General features: G+C 55.2%; 8 protein-coding genes across 8 annotated transcripts; 3 read left to right on the top strand and 5 right to left on the bottom strand.

Moving 5' to 3' along the window:
* Nucleotides 1-31: 31 nt before the first annotated feature.
* QBC33DRAFT_501024 (uncharacterized protein) lies at nt 32-1164 on the bottom strand (the record flags this gene model as incomplete). Its single annotated transcript, XM_060425691.1, has 3 exons — nt 686-1164; nt 557-624; nt 32-488 (listed from the first exon to the last, which is right to left on the bottom strand). Exons 1-3 carry the CDS (start codon nt 1103-1105, stop codon nt 32-34), a joined length of 945 nt encoding a protein of 314 aa, XP_060278776.1. The 5' UTR covers nt 1106-1164.
* A 135-nt stretch (nt 1165-1299) lies between these two features.
* On the top strand, nt 1300-2597 carry QBC33DRAFT_551820 (uncharacterized protein). Its single transcript, XM_060429235.1, has 3 exons — nt 1300-1466; nt 1801-1943; nt 2020-2597. Exons 1-3 carry the CDS (start codon nt 1427-1429, stop codon nt 2302-2304), a joined length of 468 nt encoding a protein of 155 aa, XP_060278775.1. The 5' UTR covers nt 1300-1426; the 3' UTR covers nt 2305-2597.
* Nucleotides 2590-4856, top strand: QBC33DRAFT_282130 (uncharacterized protein). The gene has a single exon (XM_060423256.1). The coding sequence runs from the start codon at nt 3087-3089 to the stop codon at nt 4734-4736; it is 1650 nt and encodes a 549-aa protein (XP_060278774.1). The 5' UTR covers nt 2590-3086; the 3' UTR covers nt 4737-4856.
* Nucleotides 4857-4953: 97 nt separating this feature from the next.
* Nucleotides 4954-6911, bottom strand: QBC33DRAFT_461260 (uncharacterized protein; the record flags this gene model as incomplete). Its single annotated transcript, XM_060425021.1, has 3 exons — nt 4954-5303; nt 5391-6432; nt 6507-6911. The coding sequence occupies 3 exons, from the start codon at nt 6909-6911 to the stop codon at nt 4954-4956; spliced, it is 1797 nt and encodes a 598-aa protein (XP_060278773.1).
* Nucleotides 6912-7216: 305 nt separating this feature from the next.
* On the bottom strand, nt 7217-10035 carry QBC33DRAFT_551813 (uncharacterized protein). The gene is made up of 7 exons (XM_060429234.1): nt 9848-10035; nt 9731-9790; nt 9614-9660; nt 9313-9527; nt 8509-9233; nt 8277-8429; nt 7217-7803 (listed from the first exon to the last, which is right to left on the bottom strand). The coding sequence occupies exons 1-7, from the start codon at nt 9950-9952 to the stop codon at nt 7597-7599; spliced, it is 1512 nt and encodes a 503-aa protein (XP_060278772.1). The 5' UTR covers nt 9953-10035; the 3' UTR covers nt 7217-7596.
* Nucleotides 10036-10514: 479 nt separating this feature from the next.
* Nucleotides 10515-11285, bottom strand: QBC33DRAFT_551808 (uncharacterized protein). The gene is made up of 2 exons (XM_060429233.1): nt 11016-11285; nt 10515-10953 (listed from the first exon to the last, which is right to left on the bottom strand). The coding sequence occupies exons 1-2, from the start codon at nt 11217-11219 to the stop codon at nt 10891-10893; spliced, it is 267 nt and encodes an 88-aa protein (XP_060278771.1). The 5' UTR covers nt 11220-11285; the 3' UTR covers nt 10515-10890.
* Nucleotides 11286-12215: 930 nt separating this feature from the next.
* On the top strand, nt 12216-14702 carry QBC33DRAFT_551805 (kinase-like domain-containing protein). The gene is made up of 2 exons (XM_060429232.1): nt 12216-13309; nt 13392-14702. Exons 1-2 carry the CDS (start codon nt 12464-12466, stop codon nt 14346-14348), a joined length of 1803 nt encoding a protein of 600 aa, XP_060278770.1. The 5' UTR covers nt 12216-12463; the 3' UTR covers nt 14349-14702.
* Nucleotides 14703-14768: 66 nt separating this feature from the next.
* Nucleotides 14769-15153, bottom strand: QBC33DRAFT_563725 (uncharacterized protein; the record flags this gene model as incomplete). The annotated part of the gene is made up of 3 exons (XM_060430306.1): nt 14769-14813; nt 14872-14919; nt 14992-15153. 3 exons carry the CDS (start codon nt 15151-15153, stop codon nt 14769-14771), a joined length of 255 nt encoding a protein of 84 aa, XP_060278769.1.
* Nucleotides 15154-15716: the final 563 nt, after the last annotated feature.

The raw sequence follows: 15716 nt of genomic DNA, 5'->3' as shown, positions 1-15716 counted from the left end.
ACACTACCGGTCCTGACTCATACAGCGTCATCTAAAACACCATATTTTTCTCGATAGACCCCATCAAACCAGCCGACTTCGACGCAAGCTTCCTGCACTCATCGCTCGAGCCAGGATCAGCCCCAATCGCCTCAAAGCAATCTTTCCAGAAATGCCATCTCCCAACAGATCGGGACTCCATTGGCGGTCCAGCAAAGAGTTTGCCAAGCCTCCAACTCCCAGTCTTGTTCGCTGCATCCTCCTCATCATGATCGTACAGAATCTGTTTGAAAAGGCTCTGGCCGTACCAGATGATCCACTGGGCGGCGGCCATAACATTACAGTCCTGCTCCCATGCCTCCTTTGACTTCTCCTCTTCCAATGCATCGCGCATTAGCATGATGGCATACCCTGGCTGGGCGCCCCAGATGCCAGTTTCATATAGGTTTGCCACGAAAGCGTGGAAGTTTACCCAGACAGTGGGACTCAGGGTCCGGTGCTGGATAATGCTGGAGTTAGCATCTATAAATATGGACTTGGAATAGCGGCAGGTTCTGGGATATATTTGGGTTCAGACATGCAATTTAGATTGTCGGAAATGGATTCACGTAAGAGCTGGTAACAATGACAGAGCTCCTCTTGCGGCTATTATTCCATTAGTGCAAAGTCTCCATTATCTCTAGAGGGCTGCATGGTCAAAGGTTACCAGTAGAGTAGTCTTTGAGGTAAATTTGGGAGATCGAGAAAGGTAGCGTAGAAGCTGGACAAGCTTTAACTGGGAGGGGTGATGATAGGGAATCTGCTCGGCTAGTTCCACGCATATCTCTCCGAAAGAATGGACCTCAGCAGATTCTGGGGCGTGGGCCGGTATCATAACTAGGAGAGATTTGGTAGCCGCCTCGAGAGACATCTTTGTATCTGGTTGAAGGAAGTCTCGTAGAATTGCAGCGACATTGGCCTCTGTGTAGTTGGTGGTTCCGGCGAGGCGGCCAGGCCCTATGTGCTTCCGAGTCTGGCCAATGAATTTGATCCACGATGCGGGAGATTTTGAGGCTTTCGCCGGCATGCTAGCAACATATGCTGAAGCGTTATCAACACTGTCGATAGTTAGGTGAAGAGCTGCCATGGTGGCGGGAAAAACTGTGGGGGGAATGTGGCGTCGTTGGTAACCTGAAGCCTTACGACGTTGCAAGTTGTAGGATAACCCTAACCCTCTTTTGGTTGAGTCGTAGACGTTCTGGTAGTACCAAGAATCACGTGCAATTCCACATGCAGTTTTCTTATCCACATTCGTCCTTGGCGAACACTCACCAACCTTCTCTTTCATCTTTCATCTACCATCCATATCGAGCCACCGATATAATCTGCATCCCCCGAACCATGATATAATTCCTGGGAAATTGACTTCAAGTGGCTTAATGTGGTTGGTAAAAGGCCCGCTGCCAAGATGGACCGCGATCAGGGAGCAGCAACCACAAATCTCCTAGGTTAGTCGGTCCCTACATTCATCTCCCATATACTCTGCCGGACTTATCGAAGTCCTACGGAGTCTCTACTTGCTCCTCATCGTCTGTTCTCTTCTACATCAAGTCGTCCTGGCGCTTGGGTCTTAATACTCAGCACTCTCCTCTTCACGTTCAACCGTACGCCGATATTTGAACCGAGAACTGTGCTGGTGATATAACCAGGATCAGGTATACACCGAATTTGGTGGTCCTGAGTTTTGAGACAATTTTATCTCATTTTATCTCCAGTTTCGCCCCCACCATCACCAGTGACTGGTCTAGCTTATTAGACGTCATTGCTAACACTGGCTCCCAGATCGGGAGAATCGCATCATCGCCGATGTCCTCTCTCACTTTCGAGACCTCGTCGTCCTCGCGACGGAGCCCATCGACAACACGGCGTCGGCAGGCCAAGCTGCCTACAGCAGCATGGCCATGGAGATAGAGACCAAGGGTCTGGTGAGGACCGCCCCTCCCTTGTGCCCCTCGCGGGCCCTCATCCCCACCTATGATTGATACTAACGCGCAGCCGCAGATCAGGTCCACAGAAGACCTTCTACAGCTGACCCGCCTCCTCCGCGAGCTATGGATTATTGGTCCACTACGCAAGCCCGGCGAGGGTGAGCAGGAGGCAGAGGCGCGCATCGACGTCGAGGTGGGCGAAGTCGTCGGGCTGCTGAACCGGCTACGCGAGCAGTCGAGGCAGCGACTCGTGAGCGAGGGCGGCGGGCACGGGAAGTATGTCGCGGCTGCGGGGGAGTCGAAGAACCAGGGCGCCGCCGTACCGAGAGAACAGGGGCTGTCGCAAACTCAGCAGTGATGGATGTGGGCTGGAGGCATGGTCAGATAGCAATGGTAGATGATTATAGCGATGCATGGCCTGAGCGCCAGGAACGCTTGCATCTTGGGTTTTACGTCCATTTCGAGGCTGGATAGGTAGGAAAGAGGGGAAAATGCCGAAAAAAAAGTGCAGCCATCTACAATGATATCATGATGGTTTGTATGATTTGCATCAATGTGTACAGTACCATTTATTTGATTTATTTAATTTGCGTTGCACGGGGTCCAAGCAATAGTAAAAATACACAATCTGGCGATACCAGTAGCCTTAGACTCTCAATTCCAATGTCATGCAACTCGCCGATAAGTCAGACCGTAAACCCTAATGCCCAGCCATACAAAACGAAGTCTCCGGTCGGGACACGACACGCGGAAATTCCACCTCTGTATCCAACACCACCACCACCCTCTCAATCAATCCTATTGAACACCACCTCAAATTAATCCCAAACACCGCGATCAATCCAAGCCAAACTGCCAATTGTCAATCTAAGCCATTCTCTCCCCCCAGGCAAGATGAACCAGCACTACGACGTTCATCTTGCCTAGGGAGAGGATAGCTCAGATTGATCATTGGCATTTTGATTTGAGGTGGTGTCCTAGGAGCCAGGGTGGAGCCAAATGGCTGGCCCGCGTCCAGTGCTTGTGCATAAAAATAATCAAAAACCTGGAAGCCTTCAAATTTTTGTGAAGCCCCATTTTTTTCAGGCAGACAGTCACCGAACATCACCCTCCGTCTTCTGAGCCCCAGGATTCAGCACCATGGCCCACGATGACGACAACACAGAGGACCTCCAAGTCCTCGCGGCCACCGCGACAGAAAAGGCCGAGGAGATGGTCCGCAGAGCCGACCAGCTGATGGCAGAATTCCAACAGCTCAACGACCTGCGGCAGGCCCGCGGCCTCGTCCCCGTCGCCGCCGGCCAGAGGTCGCTCCGGCAAGTCGCCGGGAGCGAGCACGCCATCTTCCACAAGCACCTCCAGGACCTCCAGGGCAGCGCCGACGATGATGACGACGCCCGCAAGGCCGACCTCGTCAAGCGCCTGGGCGTCTCGCTCCGGTGCTCCAACCTGCCCGCGCTGGAGGCCACGTGGGGCGTCGTCAAGCGCTGCCGCGGCCTCGAGAGCCTGGTCTTTGCCTTCTCGCGCCACCCAGCCTTTGGCGCCTGCTCGATCTGCAAACGCCCGCCTCCTCGCGGGCCTCCAGACGGCGGCGCGGTGACGGGGACGAAGCCGAGGAGGAAGAAATGCCCGCCCAAGAACCGCCAGGACCCGGCCGACCTGGCGCGCGTCGACGCCGTCGTCGAAGGCGGCACGGAGTGGGTGCGCGTCCTCGGCATCAGCGAGCGCAGCCTGCTGATGCACATGGCGCAAGGCGGGTGGGACTGGGGCGCCGAGGAGGGGGAGAGGGAGCGGGAAGAGGAGGAGGACGACGACGCAGACTGCGACGTGTCCGTCGCCGTGACGGTGCGACAGCTCGTCGAGGCGGCGCGCGCCAACCGCCACGACTACCGCGTTCCCCGGGTGCACGTGGTGCTGACGCGCGTCGCCGAGGGCCGCGACGCCGAGATCGACAGGCTGATCCGCCTGCTCCGGCGGGGGGCGGGCGCGGGTGCCGGGGCCGAGGTCGAGGTGGTGGTCGACTGCGCGGGGTCGGCCTTCCTGGCCGCGCCGCCGCCGCCCGCCGACGAGGCGCTGCGGAACCTGACGGACGACGGCCGCCTGTGGGGGCTGACGCCGACGGTCAACCTCGACTGCACGGTGCTCGTGACGCTCGCGTCGGACGTGACGCACGGCCGCGTTGAGGTGCGGCCGTGGCACAGTCGGGAGACGGCGCGGCAGGTCGTCGACGAGCTCGAGCAGGGGAGCACCCTGGTCAGGTTCCTGTATCCGGCGCTGCGCGGGAGGCGGCTCGTCTGCACGCGCGCGGCAGCGCGGCGGTTCGGCGAGATCGTCGACACCATTGCGACGCCGACAGAGGCTGCGAGGGCGGCTATTATCATGGGTAACCCCTTGAGTGGGCCTTCGGGGATGAGTTCGCCCGCTCTGGTTGCTGAGTTGCAGACGCTGTCGGAGCATACAGTGGATCCCGACCTGCTGTTCCCTATCGAGGTGGTTGACGCCAAGAGTCCGGCGGATGATATCGAGAGCTACATCCGGTCCGGGCGCTTACCTCAGGTTGCGGCGCCGGTTTTGGCCGAGATGTCGGAATTGAACAGAGACTCCCACTTGTACGGGTGGGTTCAAGGGGTGACGACCGTGACGGCGAACCTCAGCCTTGCGAAGCAAATCGCTCGGCTTGTTGAGGAACATCGGACAAGTGATGACGAAGCTGGCCCCAAGGTCTGGGTACACCCCGTTACAAGGGCGTTGGCTGCAAAAGAGAAGCGCATAGATGAAGCAACGCCTTGACAACTCGCACAAGTTCGATAGACCTACTTCGTTGTCACCCTGGCGGGTGTTCTACATCCCTCAACAGTCTCTCTTGGGAGACAGTTACAGCTATCCAGGGGCCCAAAAACAATCCAAGCCTGCAATAGCGCCCGCTCCTCCCATGTATCCAAACATGTACAAACTTCTGGGTATTCGCACCTTAACAGCACCTTGACACCAGCCTTCCCCCGCTGCATCACCAGCCCGTATTATTCCACTGATGCCACGGAGACTGCCCCTGCGACTGCCCAGGCGGGGGATTATCATAATAGACGTGCGTCCCAGCCTGCTGTGCCCCGCCAACAACCTGCACGCTCTGCGCCATCTGCCCGCCCTGGTACCCGGTGTGGAGGGGCACCATCTCCACCACGGTCGACTGGGCCCCAGGCGGCTTGGCCTCGCCCATGAGCGGCTCCTCCTGACCCTGACCCGCCTGGTTGAAGGGGTCGAGGCCGAGGGTGGCGACATGGAAGAGGCCCGGGTCGAAGTCTCGCGTGACCGAGAAGCCGGCCGGCATGTGCGTGTCCAGACTCTCCTCGAGACCCCCTGGAAAGCGCACCGTGGCGTTAGTACTGGTACTCCCGACAAGCTCCCAACAAGCATGTAGATGGGAAAGAGATCAAAGAAACTCACAGATGAAGATGTAGAGAAACTCGGCCAGGACGGGCACCCACGTGGCCAGGGCGAGGAGCTGGCCGAACCCCCACTTGTTCTCATCGTCGAGGCCGCCCGAGGTCTCAATGATGTTGTGCCTGAGCACCGTGAAGTACGCAAGCAGGCCCCACATGAGCAGCAGGTTGAGCCACGCGATGCCGAGGCGCCAGACGGAGCGCCACCTGCGGACCCACGGGCGGTCCGCCAACCCCGGGATCCCGAACCCCGTGACGACGAAGGCCGTCAGCACGAGCCACAGCACGGGCGCGCCGATGATGAGCACCTGCGCCGCCTTCATGGCGTGCCAGTACCGCGTGCCGCCGCGCTGGTTGCACACGTCCTGGTTGGCCACCTGGTTGCGGTTGTGCCGGTCGTCGTAGTCGCGCTCCCCGCGCGGCGACAGGTACACCTCCGCCACCGCGAGGATCCACAGCACCGCCATGACGCCCCGCCGCAGCCACACGCGGTGCGCGTCCGCCGACGACGTCGACGATGACGTGGACAGCCACTTGGGCACCGCCGTCGCCGCCGCCGGCTCGCCGGATCCGGCCTTGGGGTCCTTCTCCTTCTTCTCGCGCCGGCCCATCAGCGCGTACAGCAGCATGACGGGGAAGACGGAGAAGGTGGCGGCCAGCAGCGAGAGCACCATGTCGTAGACGGCGCTGCCGAAGAAGGGCAGGGTCTGCTGGGCACTGCCGGAGGCGCGCTCGCGGCCGTGCGAGATGGACGTGTACAGCGCGGCGAGGAGCATGGCGATGCTCATGAGCATGGCCGAGGTCAGGAACGCGTCGAGGGAGCCGCGGAAGGAGTCGAGCGTGCGCCGGAGGAACGTCATTCGCTTGGGGGCGGCCGGGCCGGCGTCGGGGTTGTTGTTGTCGTCCCTCGCCTGTCCGTCCTGCCCGCCGCCGCCGCGGCCGCTGCGCTTGTTCTTCGCACTGACGTGTCGCCCTATGTGCCATATGGTGAAGGCGAGGAGGTAGAGGGTTGCAAGGCCTGCTTCGACGTAGTACGAGACGTAAACCTAAGCCGATGGTGTTGGGGTCAGATATCTGTGGAATCAATCGCAGTGGGGGCAGCCGAGACACAAAAACTTACGCCAATGCCCGTCAAGTCAGCATTTCCCATGTAGCCTATGGCCTTGCAGTACTCGGCCGGACACGCGTCTGCGGGCGTTTCCAGCAGGCCTTTGGTGAACATGGGGGGCCAGGGGTTGTCGGGGTCCGTCTGCGTGTCGTCGAAGAGGTTCCAGGCGAACCATTCCGAGATCAGGCCGGCTAAGTCGCCCACCGTCAGGTTCGCCACCTCGTCCAGGCCCCCGGGCGGGAGGGCCGCGAGGAACAAGAGAATGCCGCTGGCATAGGAACCCCCTATGGAGTCGGACTTGTCCCAGGGGTTGGGGAGGAGGAGAGTTGCCAGCCAGTTGCCCCAGAGTGTGCAGTTGGCCGCGAAGTTCATCTCCTCGTAGGGAGGGAAGTAGGTGAAGTGGACACCGTCCGACATGGTGGAAACGACTGATACTGCTGTCCGGGGAGGGGCACGGCAATGGACGGGCAGGCAATGGCTGATGGCGGTCCACTACGCCAAACTTGTTGCGCCCGATGCTAAGGTGGGAAGAAGTGAAGTTAGGTTAGAAAAGGTGAGGCTCTGGGGAAAGAGACGCCATCGGTCCTGGTTTTGTTCCTAGCGCGCAGGCAGGCACGGCAGTGTGCTCGGATGCCTTTTCTCTACCAGCCAGCTGAGTCCCCAATTGGAAGATCAAATTTGCGGCTGAGAGTTCGCAATGCTGCCAAGGATTGGCATTAAAGGGGGCGGCCGCCGCCAGTGCTGAAAATGGAATGGTGCTGACGCCCAACGGACGCTAACGTAAGACCTTGAGGCCAGAGGCTTCCCTCAGGATTCATATCCCTGAGATGGTGGATCCCAATTTCACTGTTTCCATACACGTGTATGGGTCCGTAGGGCTGAGCGGAAAGGGCGATTGGCTTTGATTCAGCAGTGCAGAGGATAACATAGTGGATAGAGTGTCGAAACCTTGGTTGCAATAGCCGCTCAATTATTTCCTTCCTTATGAGTAGGCTGGTGCTGCTGCTGCTTAACCTATGCAATAGGTATGCAGTAGGTATGCAGTAGGTTTGCAGCGAGTGTGCGTCGTGTGCTAACTAAAGCGTAGCTAAAGAGCCTTATGCTACACACCCATACTGCCACCGCCGCCGTCGTCCCGTCGACGATTAGCGTCTTCCTTCCTCACCACGCGATACATGGACAGATACCAGGCGCCGACGGTTACGGTGGTTAGGCCGAGAGAGATAACGACGAAGATCCAGATGTAGCCCGATAGGACGGTCTTGCCCTCGGCCGGGTCCCAGCTGAAGAGGTCGGCGGAGAAAATGGACTAGATACGTAGGATAGTCAGCATTGCGGGCGTATCACTTTTCCCTTTCTTCTTGAGAATCTCTCGCGGTGGAAGTGCCAGACAGGAGCTCGGGGTTAGGGTTAGGGTTAGGGCTGAGTGAGGCCGAAATCAATCACCCATCACCCATCGCCGCTATCGCCGTCCCCGTCGCCGTCACCGTCGCTACCGCTACCGCTACCGCTACCACTACCACTACACCTATTGTTATTGCTATTGCTATTCAGTCCCCATTCCCACCAACAGCAACAGCAACAGCAACAGCAATATAAACACCGATGATGACATTGACGGCGATAGCGACAGCGACGACAGCAGCGATAGCAATGACGATGGCAACTCCACCTGTTGCGCTAGCGCAGGCCTCCTGAGAGATTCTCTTCCCTTTTCCCCCCTTCATTTTATTCATCTTATATGTCCTGTGATGACAAAGAGTGGCAAAACCGTCTTCTTACCGCAATAGTAGAGATGGGGATGAACACCATGGTCAGTAGCGCGATGGATCGCATCTGCGAGCTGTCGCGCTTCATGTCCTTCGAGAAGCCAGTGCTAGCCCGCGCTAGGCTGAGGTTCATTTTGTTATCCTCCCTCGCAAAGTGATTCCATACCTGTGTGATGTACGTCTGTCAGAGAAGGGGGCAAACAATTGGGAAAAGGGGGAGGGGGAAACAGTGGAGGCAGCCTTGCCGTTTGCATCGTGAGAGACATGTTGTCGATGATGGTCTTGCATTCGTTGATCTTGTCGTCAAACTCGGTGGAGATCTCGTCCAGTCGGGAGACAATCAGCTCGCCCGCCCTTCTTAGCTGCTCTTGGGAGAAGGCGGGCTGCAATTGTTTTGTAGGAATACCGTCGTCGTCGCTATTATTCGCAAGCGTCTCGCTCTCCCATCTAAGTTGCTCTTGGGAGAAGGTCGGCTGCAATCGTTTTCCAGGAATACCGTCGCCGTCCCTATTCTTCGCGAGCGTCTCACCCTCCTTCATCTCCAACTTCGCGGGCATAGAGTCTGCGAACCTTGCCGTCTCAGCGCGCATCTTGGCCAGCTGCGGCTTGAGCATCTGCATCTGGTTCACGATGGCGCGGCTTTCGAAGCTCAACTTGAGCGACGACGCCATTTTCGCCTTGTCCATGTCGAGATCGAGCTCGGTCTCGCGCCACGCCTGCAGCTCGAAGCCGTCCAGCACCGACTCCACCATCCTGCTCAGCCGGACTCTCTCCAGCTCGGCGAGTACCCCGGCGAGGAGGGTGGGGTGGTTGTATGCCAGGTCCACAGAGCTTATCCTCCGTACGAGCTGCTGCTTTTGGGACTCGTTGCACCCGTATACGACTGCTAGGGTTAAGCCCGGGGTCGGGAGGTAGGCCGACGAGAGCGCGAGATCATCGTTCTGTACCGACGCGGTTCGGACTGTTGACGCTATAATTAAAATAAAGATATTAGACCAGCTTGCAGCGGCTGACGAATGTCCGCCGCTCATTTGTGAATGGCAACGCACTAATCTTGCATTCCTGCCATTCACTGAATCCGTGGCGTTGGATAGAGAAATACGGCACCTCTCTTGTAATTGTTCGCATTATCGTAGGATGGACGTGGAACCTCTCAACAATGGTCTTGAGGATGTGTTTATCGAACGGGAGGTAATAGACCGGCGCAGATGACGGCGCAGATGATGATCCCTCGAAGTCGACAGGCGCGTCTCTCGTGCACAAGCTATATTAAAACGTTCCCATGAAATCGTCAGCGAGGCCGCGTGTGAGGGGGAAGATATAAGGTCATGCGGCGCTGCTGTTCCATACATGACGCATATTCCTGGCTTTCTCTCTTTAGGCTGGAGGAAGGTGGCCTGTTTGTACCAGTCAGTTATTGACTTGTCGTCGGGATATAAAACCACCCAGGGACTTGGCTCGACTTGCTCTCTTGAACCAGATATCCCAGTCCCTGGCTGTGACCAAATTGTCCACCATTGCTTTACCCTGGCGACTCGTTAGCTTCTTGTCTGCTCCGACCCTCGTTGGTGAGTGAGCCCCAACCTCGCCGATCTGGAGTTTCGTCACCACTATCGCCTCTCTCCACGCGTAGCAAAACTTGCCAAAATCTTCATCGGACCACTCGAGAGACTTGCGTTCCCAGTCCATGATTATCTAGACCTAATTAAAACAGAGTACTATTTGCTGAGGAAACTTCGTGGGCATTGCACACACCCCGGATTGAATTTCTCAACATTGCCACGAGATGCGATTGCATAGCCACACTTTTCGGGCAGTGCACAAATACAAATCCGATTGGTTCAGAAGTTTTCGGGTAGCAGCATTGGGCGTCAGTGCATATAACTGTATTCTACGCACTTGCTTGCCAACTTAAGAGGTGCATGCAGTTTTTACTGCAACAACGATGCTATTGTTGTTAAGACTTGACTAGGCGCTTATGATAATTTTGTCTCGAGTTGGATTTTCAAGTCCCTTTGATTTTGATAATATGACTTTAACTGTTCTTATTAAATCTCAACAAGCCTCTCTTTCTCAAACAATGGTGATTACCTATATGGAATATAATATTATTTGCCCCCACCCCTGTGTTTATAATTTTCTCAAGTGCTAATATCAGCGTCTTTGAGGGAGAACCTTGGAGTAGTCCTAATGGGCAGAAAATTCCCCCTTTACTAGTAAAGTTTAAATGCCTTTATTTCTAGTGGTTATTAGCTACTTGCGTTAGCTCAACACTTAAGGAATGGCTATTTAGTCTTGGCCTTTAGTTACTGCCTATTATAAGCTTGTCAGTAGAGTTAGTTTCTGACAAAGCAAAGACTGGCAATCTGGTTACTTGGAGTCGCCCCATTCTCGATTTTCTTTACTGTTGAGTCGATTATACTTCTGAAACCAACAAGTATGTTTGCCACCCCATTCCCACAAACTCAAACATTAACCATCTTTCTCCAGTTCCTTTTGTTCAACCTTGGTGAAACAATTTACCAAGCCCCGAAAATGCAGACGGAGAACAACGCCGTTTGTACATATTGGAGAACATAAAGTGAGACCTTGGGTAGAGTTGAATTAACCTGACCCCTGATTGGTCATCACGGATTGTTGTGCGAGGTTAGCTTGACGGGAAGCGTGATCTTGTACTCGTCTTTCCGGAGCTGATTTCACTCATGCGGTTAGAGACCCGACCGACGAGAGAGTTCGGCAGGTAGGTACATACCTGCACAGAATACTGTCCTTGAAAACCAGATTCCAGGGCCGTCTTTAGCTCCCCGCCGGTGAAAGAAGACGCAGGAAGTATTGCGATAAACCCGCCGCCCTCCCGGGGCTCCCACCGGGCGTTTCGGATGGCGGACGAAATACGAGGTGTGTTTAGCCATGACGGTCTAGCCGTGCTAGAGCGGCAGTTGCTTCCAGAGAGCATTTTGTTCGTAACGGATTAATATGTGTGTGTTCTGTGTGTGTGTGGGATACAAAGACAGAGAGAGACAGAGAGACAGAGAGACAGAAAGAGACAGAAAGAGACACAGAGAGTCTATTTATGGTTTGTTGACGGAACGAGGTTCCAAGACCGGTTCCGCGTGTGCCTCAAGTTACGCCCCTGGCGGCTGGGCGGACTTCATTCTTGAGCGAATCACGGCCTGTCAAGGCAATTCGGCTGCCCGCCACCCACTAATCCGGTCAACTCCGTAAATCTGCCTTGACGCCTCATTTTTTCCTTTATTTTATTTTATCTCTTTTTCTTCTCGAATCCTAGCCTTGATGGCGTGCCTAGCCTCCTCTTTCTGCCTCGAGACAAACTGCGCACTGCCTGGCCCCGACATTTAGCCTCTCATTTAAAGGGGTCTATTCCCCTGCCGCCTTTTTGCGGACAAGTTGCCAGTATCCAGGTCAAATATTGCCCCGGGGCGCGCGACGAGTGAACGAAGATCATATCTCGTGGGAGGCCTCGGACAGGCCGATTGTTCTTCTAGTTTTGAGGGCCACATGCCTCGACTTCTCCTACATGGAGGGTGGGTTGTCATACTTTTTCGAGCATCAAGAGGGGGTGGGGGGAGCGCCACAGCGTTGCATCAGAGCCTCGCGCGGCTGTTTTGACAACCAATCCCCTCTCGGTGACAGTGATCACCTTCGATGCAGGTGTGACAAGAGATGGCGGTGAGTACTGCGGTATTTTGCGCTGTCCAATGTCATTCCATGGCTTACCAGAAGCCAGCTTGGGTTGCCGGAACTTTCTGTCAGCAGCAAGCCTTCGTATGTCGAGGCTCTGCTGCTCGCCCAACCAGTTGGGGGTCGTGGTAAGGCTGCACACCCGTAGGCAGAACCGGTGTCAATGTAGGCGCATAGCCTGACCGAATAAGGCAAACTGCTAGAGTCTAGACGCCTCAACTGGTGCCCAGCCAGTGAGCACATGCGATACTTTAATTTGAAGGGGGAGGGCTCCAAGTCAAGATTCGATGATAGGTAGGCGTAGGGAGCCGCACGACACATAACTGCACATTGACGTCTACTTAATCCCGTCTTTCCCTTTTCCATGATATCTCCCGAGCTTTCGCCTTTCTTCGCGACCACCCTAACACCCTCCTTTTTTATTTAGTTCTATACGGCTCCTGCTCTTTAAAAAGTCTGCGTCACAACGCCTAGCCTTGCACTGAGCCAGGTCTCGGGATGACAGCCTCCGATTCAGGGGGCCGCACCAAGCTCGGTCTCGCCGACGAGAGAGTAGTGTCGATTCCCGATCGTGGAAACGAGGAATACCTCAAGGATTACCCTCCCCCGGATTACGAGTCTCATCTCGGGGCCTCGTCAGGTGTGGGAAGCCGCAATGAACACATCAAGGTCATTGACGATATCGATGCGAGACTTGAGGCCGCCAAGAAGCATTACCCACCGAACGACTGTGGCCACTTTTTTATTCCACGAGATGTTCAGTCCGAAATATCGACACCTAAGCAAATCGGAGTCATAGTTGCAAATCACGAATCCTTCTCCAACCTCACCGGCGAGCAAAAAGAGATCCTCGCTCGAGAAATTTACGAGGGAGGAGTCACCTTCTGTCAAGCTCCATGCCGGAAGCTCTTTACAGTCACTATCGGAGCCGAACTTCTGGACCACCTCTTGGAACTAATCCTCGACGGCATGACAGACTCGTGTCTGCCACTCAGGTTCGATTCTGATGCCGGTTGCCAGTTGCGCTGTCAAGTCTCCACGCATCAGCACCCTGCCGTCAAGAAAATCAAGCCAAAGCATCGCGGATCGCTCTGCCAATGGACATACGCCGTGTCGGCAATGTATCTCAAGAAACCTCCCAAGGGCCACGCGCACTACGTCTTGGATAGCAACGATGTCTTCCCCTTTATCCAGCTGGAGGAGCGGGGGCCGTCGGAGGCAAGGCAAACACAGCAGAGCGGCACGAAAAAGGGATATCAACGGGTCCCCGACAGCACGGATGGCGGGTTCGGCCAGGTTCAGCGCATAAGTATCCACGGGAGCCATTTCAACTTCGATCCTGAAGTAAGTCTCATTATACTGTGCTGCCCCTAACATATAAAAGGAGTTATCGTAAGTCGTCGACTAAATGCTAATTAGTTGACAGCTAAGTCCCTGCCCTAGCCCTCAGACCTTCGCACTCAAGAAGCTATTCTCCTCGGATCGGGAGGGCTTTGACATTGAGCTGGCGTCTTTGCTCAGTTGCCTGAACCAGGAAGACAGGCACCTGATCAAATTGCTCGCTACCATTGAGGTCAAAACGTCCGTAGGGATATCGATCTTCTACTTCGTTTTCCCGTGGGCCCAGGGAGACCTGTGGCACTTCTGGAAGATGCACGACATCCTCAGCGAGCGGGATCACCGGTGCCCGTGGATGATGGAACAGTGCTACCAACTCGCTAAGGGTCTGATGTATGTCCACAATGAGCGGCCTGCTCTTAGGCGGTTCAAGAGCCTAGACGTAAATTCCGATCTCTACGGCAGGCACGGGGACATCAAGGCCGACAACATCCTCTATTTCAAGGCGGCAGACAAGCTCGTCATTGCCGACTTCGGCCTCGGACGTATGCACACCAAAATATCCCGGTCAAACGTCGATCCCAAGACGCTCGAGAAAACAGCAACTTACCGCGCGCCCGAGTTTGACACGCCGCACGGCAAGATTTCCCGGGCCAGTGACATATTCTCGCTGGGCTGCGTGTTCCTCGAGTTCGTGACGTGGTACCTGCTAGGCTGGGACGCCGTCAACGAGCTGTTCCCAACGTACCGGCAGGACATAGATATCTACGGCTTCTTGTCTGACACCTTCTTCAGCATCGGCGAGTCGGAGACGCCGGAGGTCAAGCCCAAAGTCCGCGAGTGGGTCTGGAAACTTCGGAAAAGTGACCGTTGCAACCCCTGCATCCTACAGTTCCTCGACACGATCGAGGGCAAGATGCTCCACCCCGACCCGAAGGAGAGAGTCAAGTCTGGTCCACTGGTCAGAGAGTTGGAGCTTCTGACTACGACATGTCGGAGAGACTCGAGCTACTACAAAGAGGAGGCTCACGCATCTAGTCCGTGATAGGTTGCGTTCGTTTTCGTATTGCCTTGTGCCAGACCTTGTTATTGGATATGTGTGCACGAATATTTCCATTTCCCAATTATTGATGTTATGTACACCCTTTCCTTCTTGTATCACGGGATTTGGGGAGAGCTTTTCACGCTCGGGACATTGATCTATTAGATAACAGGTGTCATATTATAACAACTAAAATCTTCTTGGGGTGGGATGGGTAACGAGGGCTAAACGGTCATGTCGAGATGGGATGCGGGACGCAGCTCGCTCGGGATCCTACGGGTTCGGCTCAGATTTTAATTTTAATTTTATTTTTAACTTAGACTAATGTTGTTAGACCTCAATGTCAAGAAAAAGGCCCTAATCTTGGATAGCTCGGAGTCTCCGTCCTCAATCTTTGGTCCACCCCAATGCTTGCAGGCAGTCTCAGTAATGATGGTATGTCCGCTTGTCCAGCTCTTCGAGATCGCTCTGTAATTGATGGCTCAGCATTTTGACACCTCTGCACCGCATTGCTAGAAAGACAAACCTCACTCATGGGCTTAGGAAGACCCAAGATCCATCTCCCTCCCTTCTCCTAAAGAACGTATATCAGCCACAACTAGTCCTACCACAAAGCAAGCTACAAAGCAGTCCTCTTCAGCATTACCATCACCTTGTATTGCCCTGGGCCGTACATGTCGTCCAGTGTCTGCTTGAGCCTCATGGGGTCCCGGTATCTCTTCTGCAACACGTGCTGCGACCATTCGGCGGGGAAAAAGCTGGAGGCGCTGGAAGCAGGAGACCGCGTGGGGTAGACCGGTGGCTTCATGGCTGGTCGTCAGGGTTTCCGTCCGTACTCGTTTCTGTGAATTCGTAGAGCTTTTTTCTCTCTCCTGGTCCTTGGATCGTCTGGGGATAGAGAAAGTCTGGTCTGCTTTATCAAGAAAATCAGAGACCTCCCTAAGATTGCTGACTCGAGCTTTTGTTCTTCTGCGCCACCAGTGTAAGGCACAATTCGCCACGCCTAACTTTTGGGGGTGGGACGACAGAACATCGTACATGCATACCGGCCGTTCGACTTCGGTGGCTACGCACCTACCCAACCTATCCGGAGATAAATTGCCGGCGCTGCGTCCCGCAGCCAGGATAATTTGCAAGACCTGCATGGTCGTTCATTGGCACAGCCCAACCAAGCTAAGCCGATGCAGGACCTACCGGTTTTCACAGCCACTACAGACCGACCAACCATTCCAACCTGGGTGGGGATTAGGCAGATAAGTCTTAGCCCAGACTACGCAATTTCGTGCATGGTCTCAACGGCAATGCGGAGCGGACGTGGACGAGCCCAAAGACGGGATTCTTCTGGCCTCTCGAACTCACAACAGATATTCC

The sequence above is a fragment of the Phialemonium atrogriseum genome, assembly GCF_030411735.1.
Source record: "Phialemonium atrogriseum strain 8032-3 unplaced genomic scaffold QBC33scaffold_40, whole genome shotgun sequence".
In the NCBI taxonomy this organism is placed as follows: domain Eukaryota; kingdom Fungi; phylum Ascomycota; class Sordariomycetes; order Cephalothecales; family Cephalothecaceae; genus Phialemonium; species Phialemonium atrogriseum.
The sequence above is the reverse complement of the archived record's forward strand: the minus strand, read 5'-3'. Positions and strand labels throughout refer to the sequence as shown.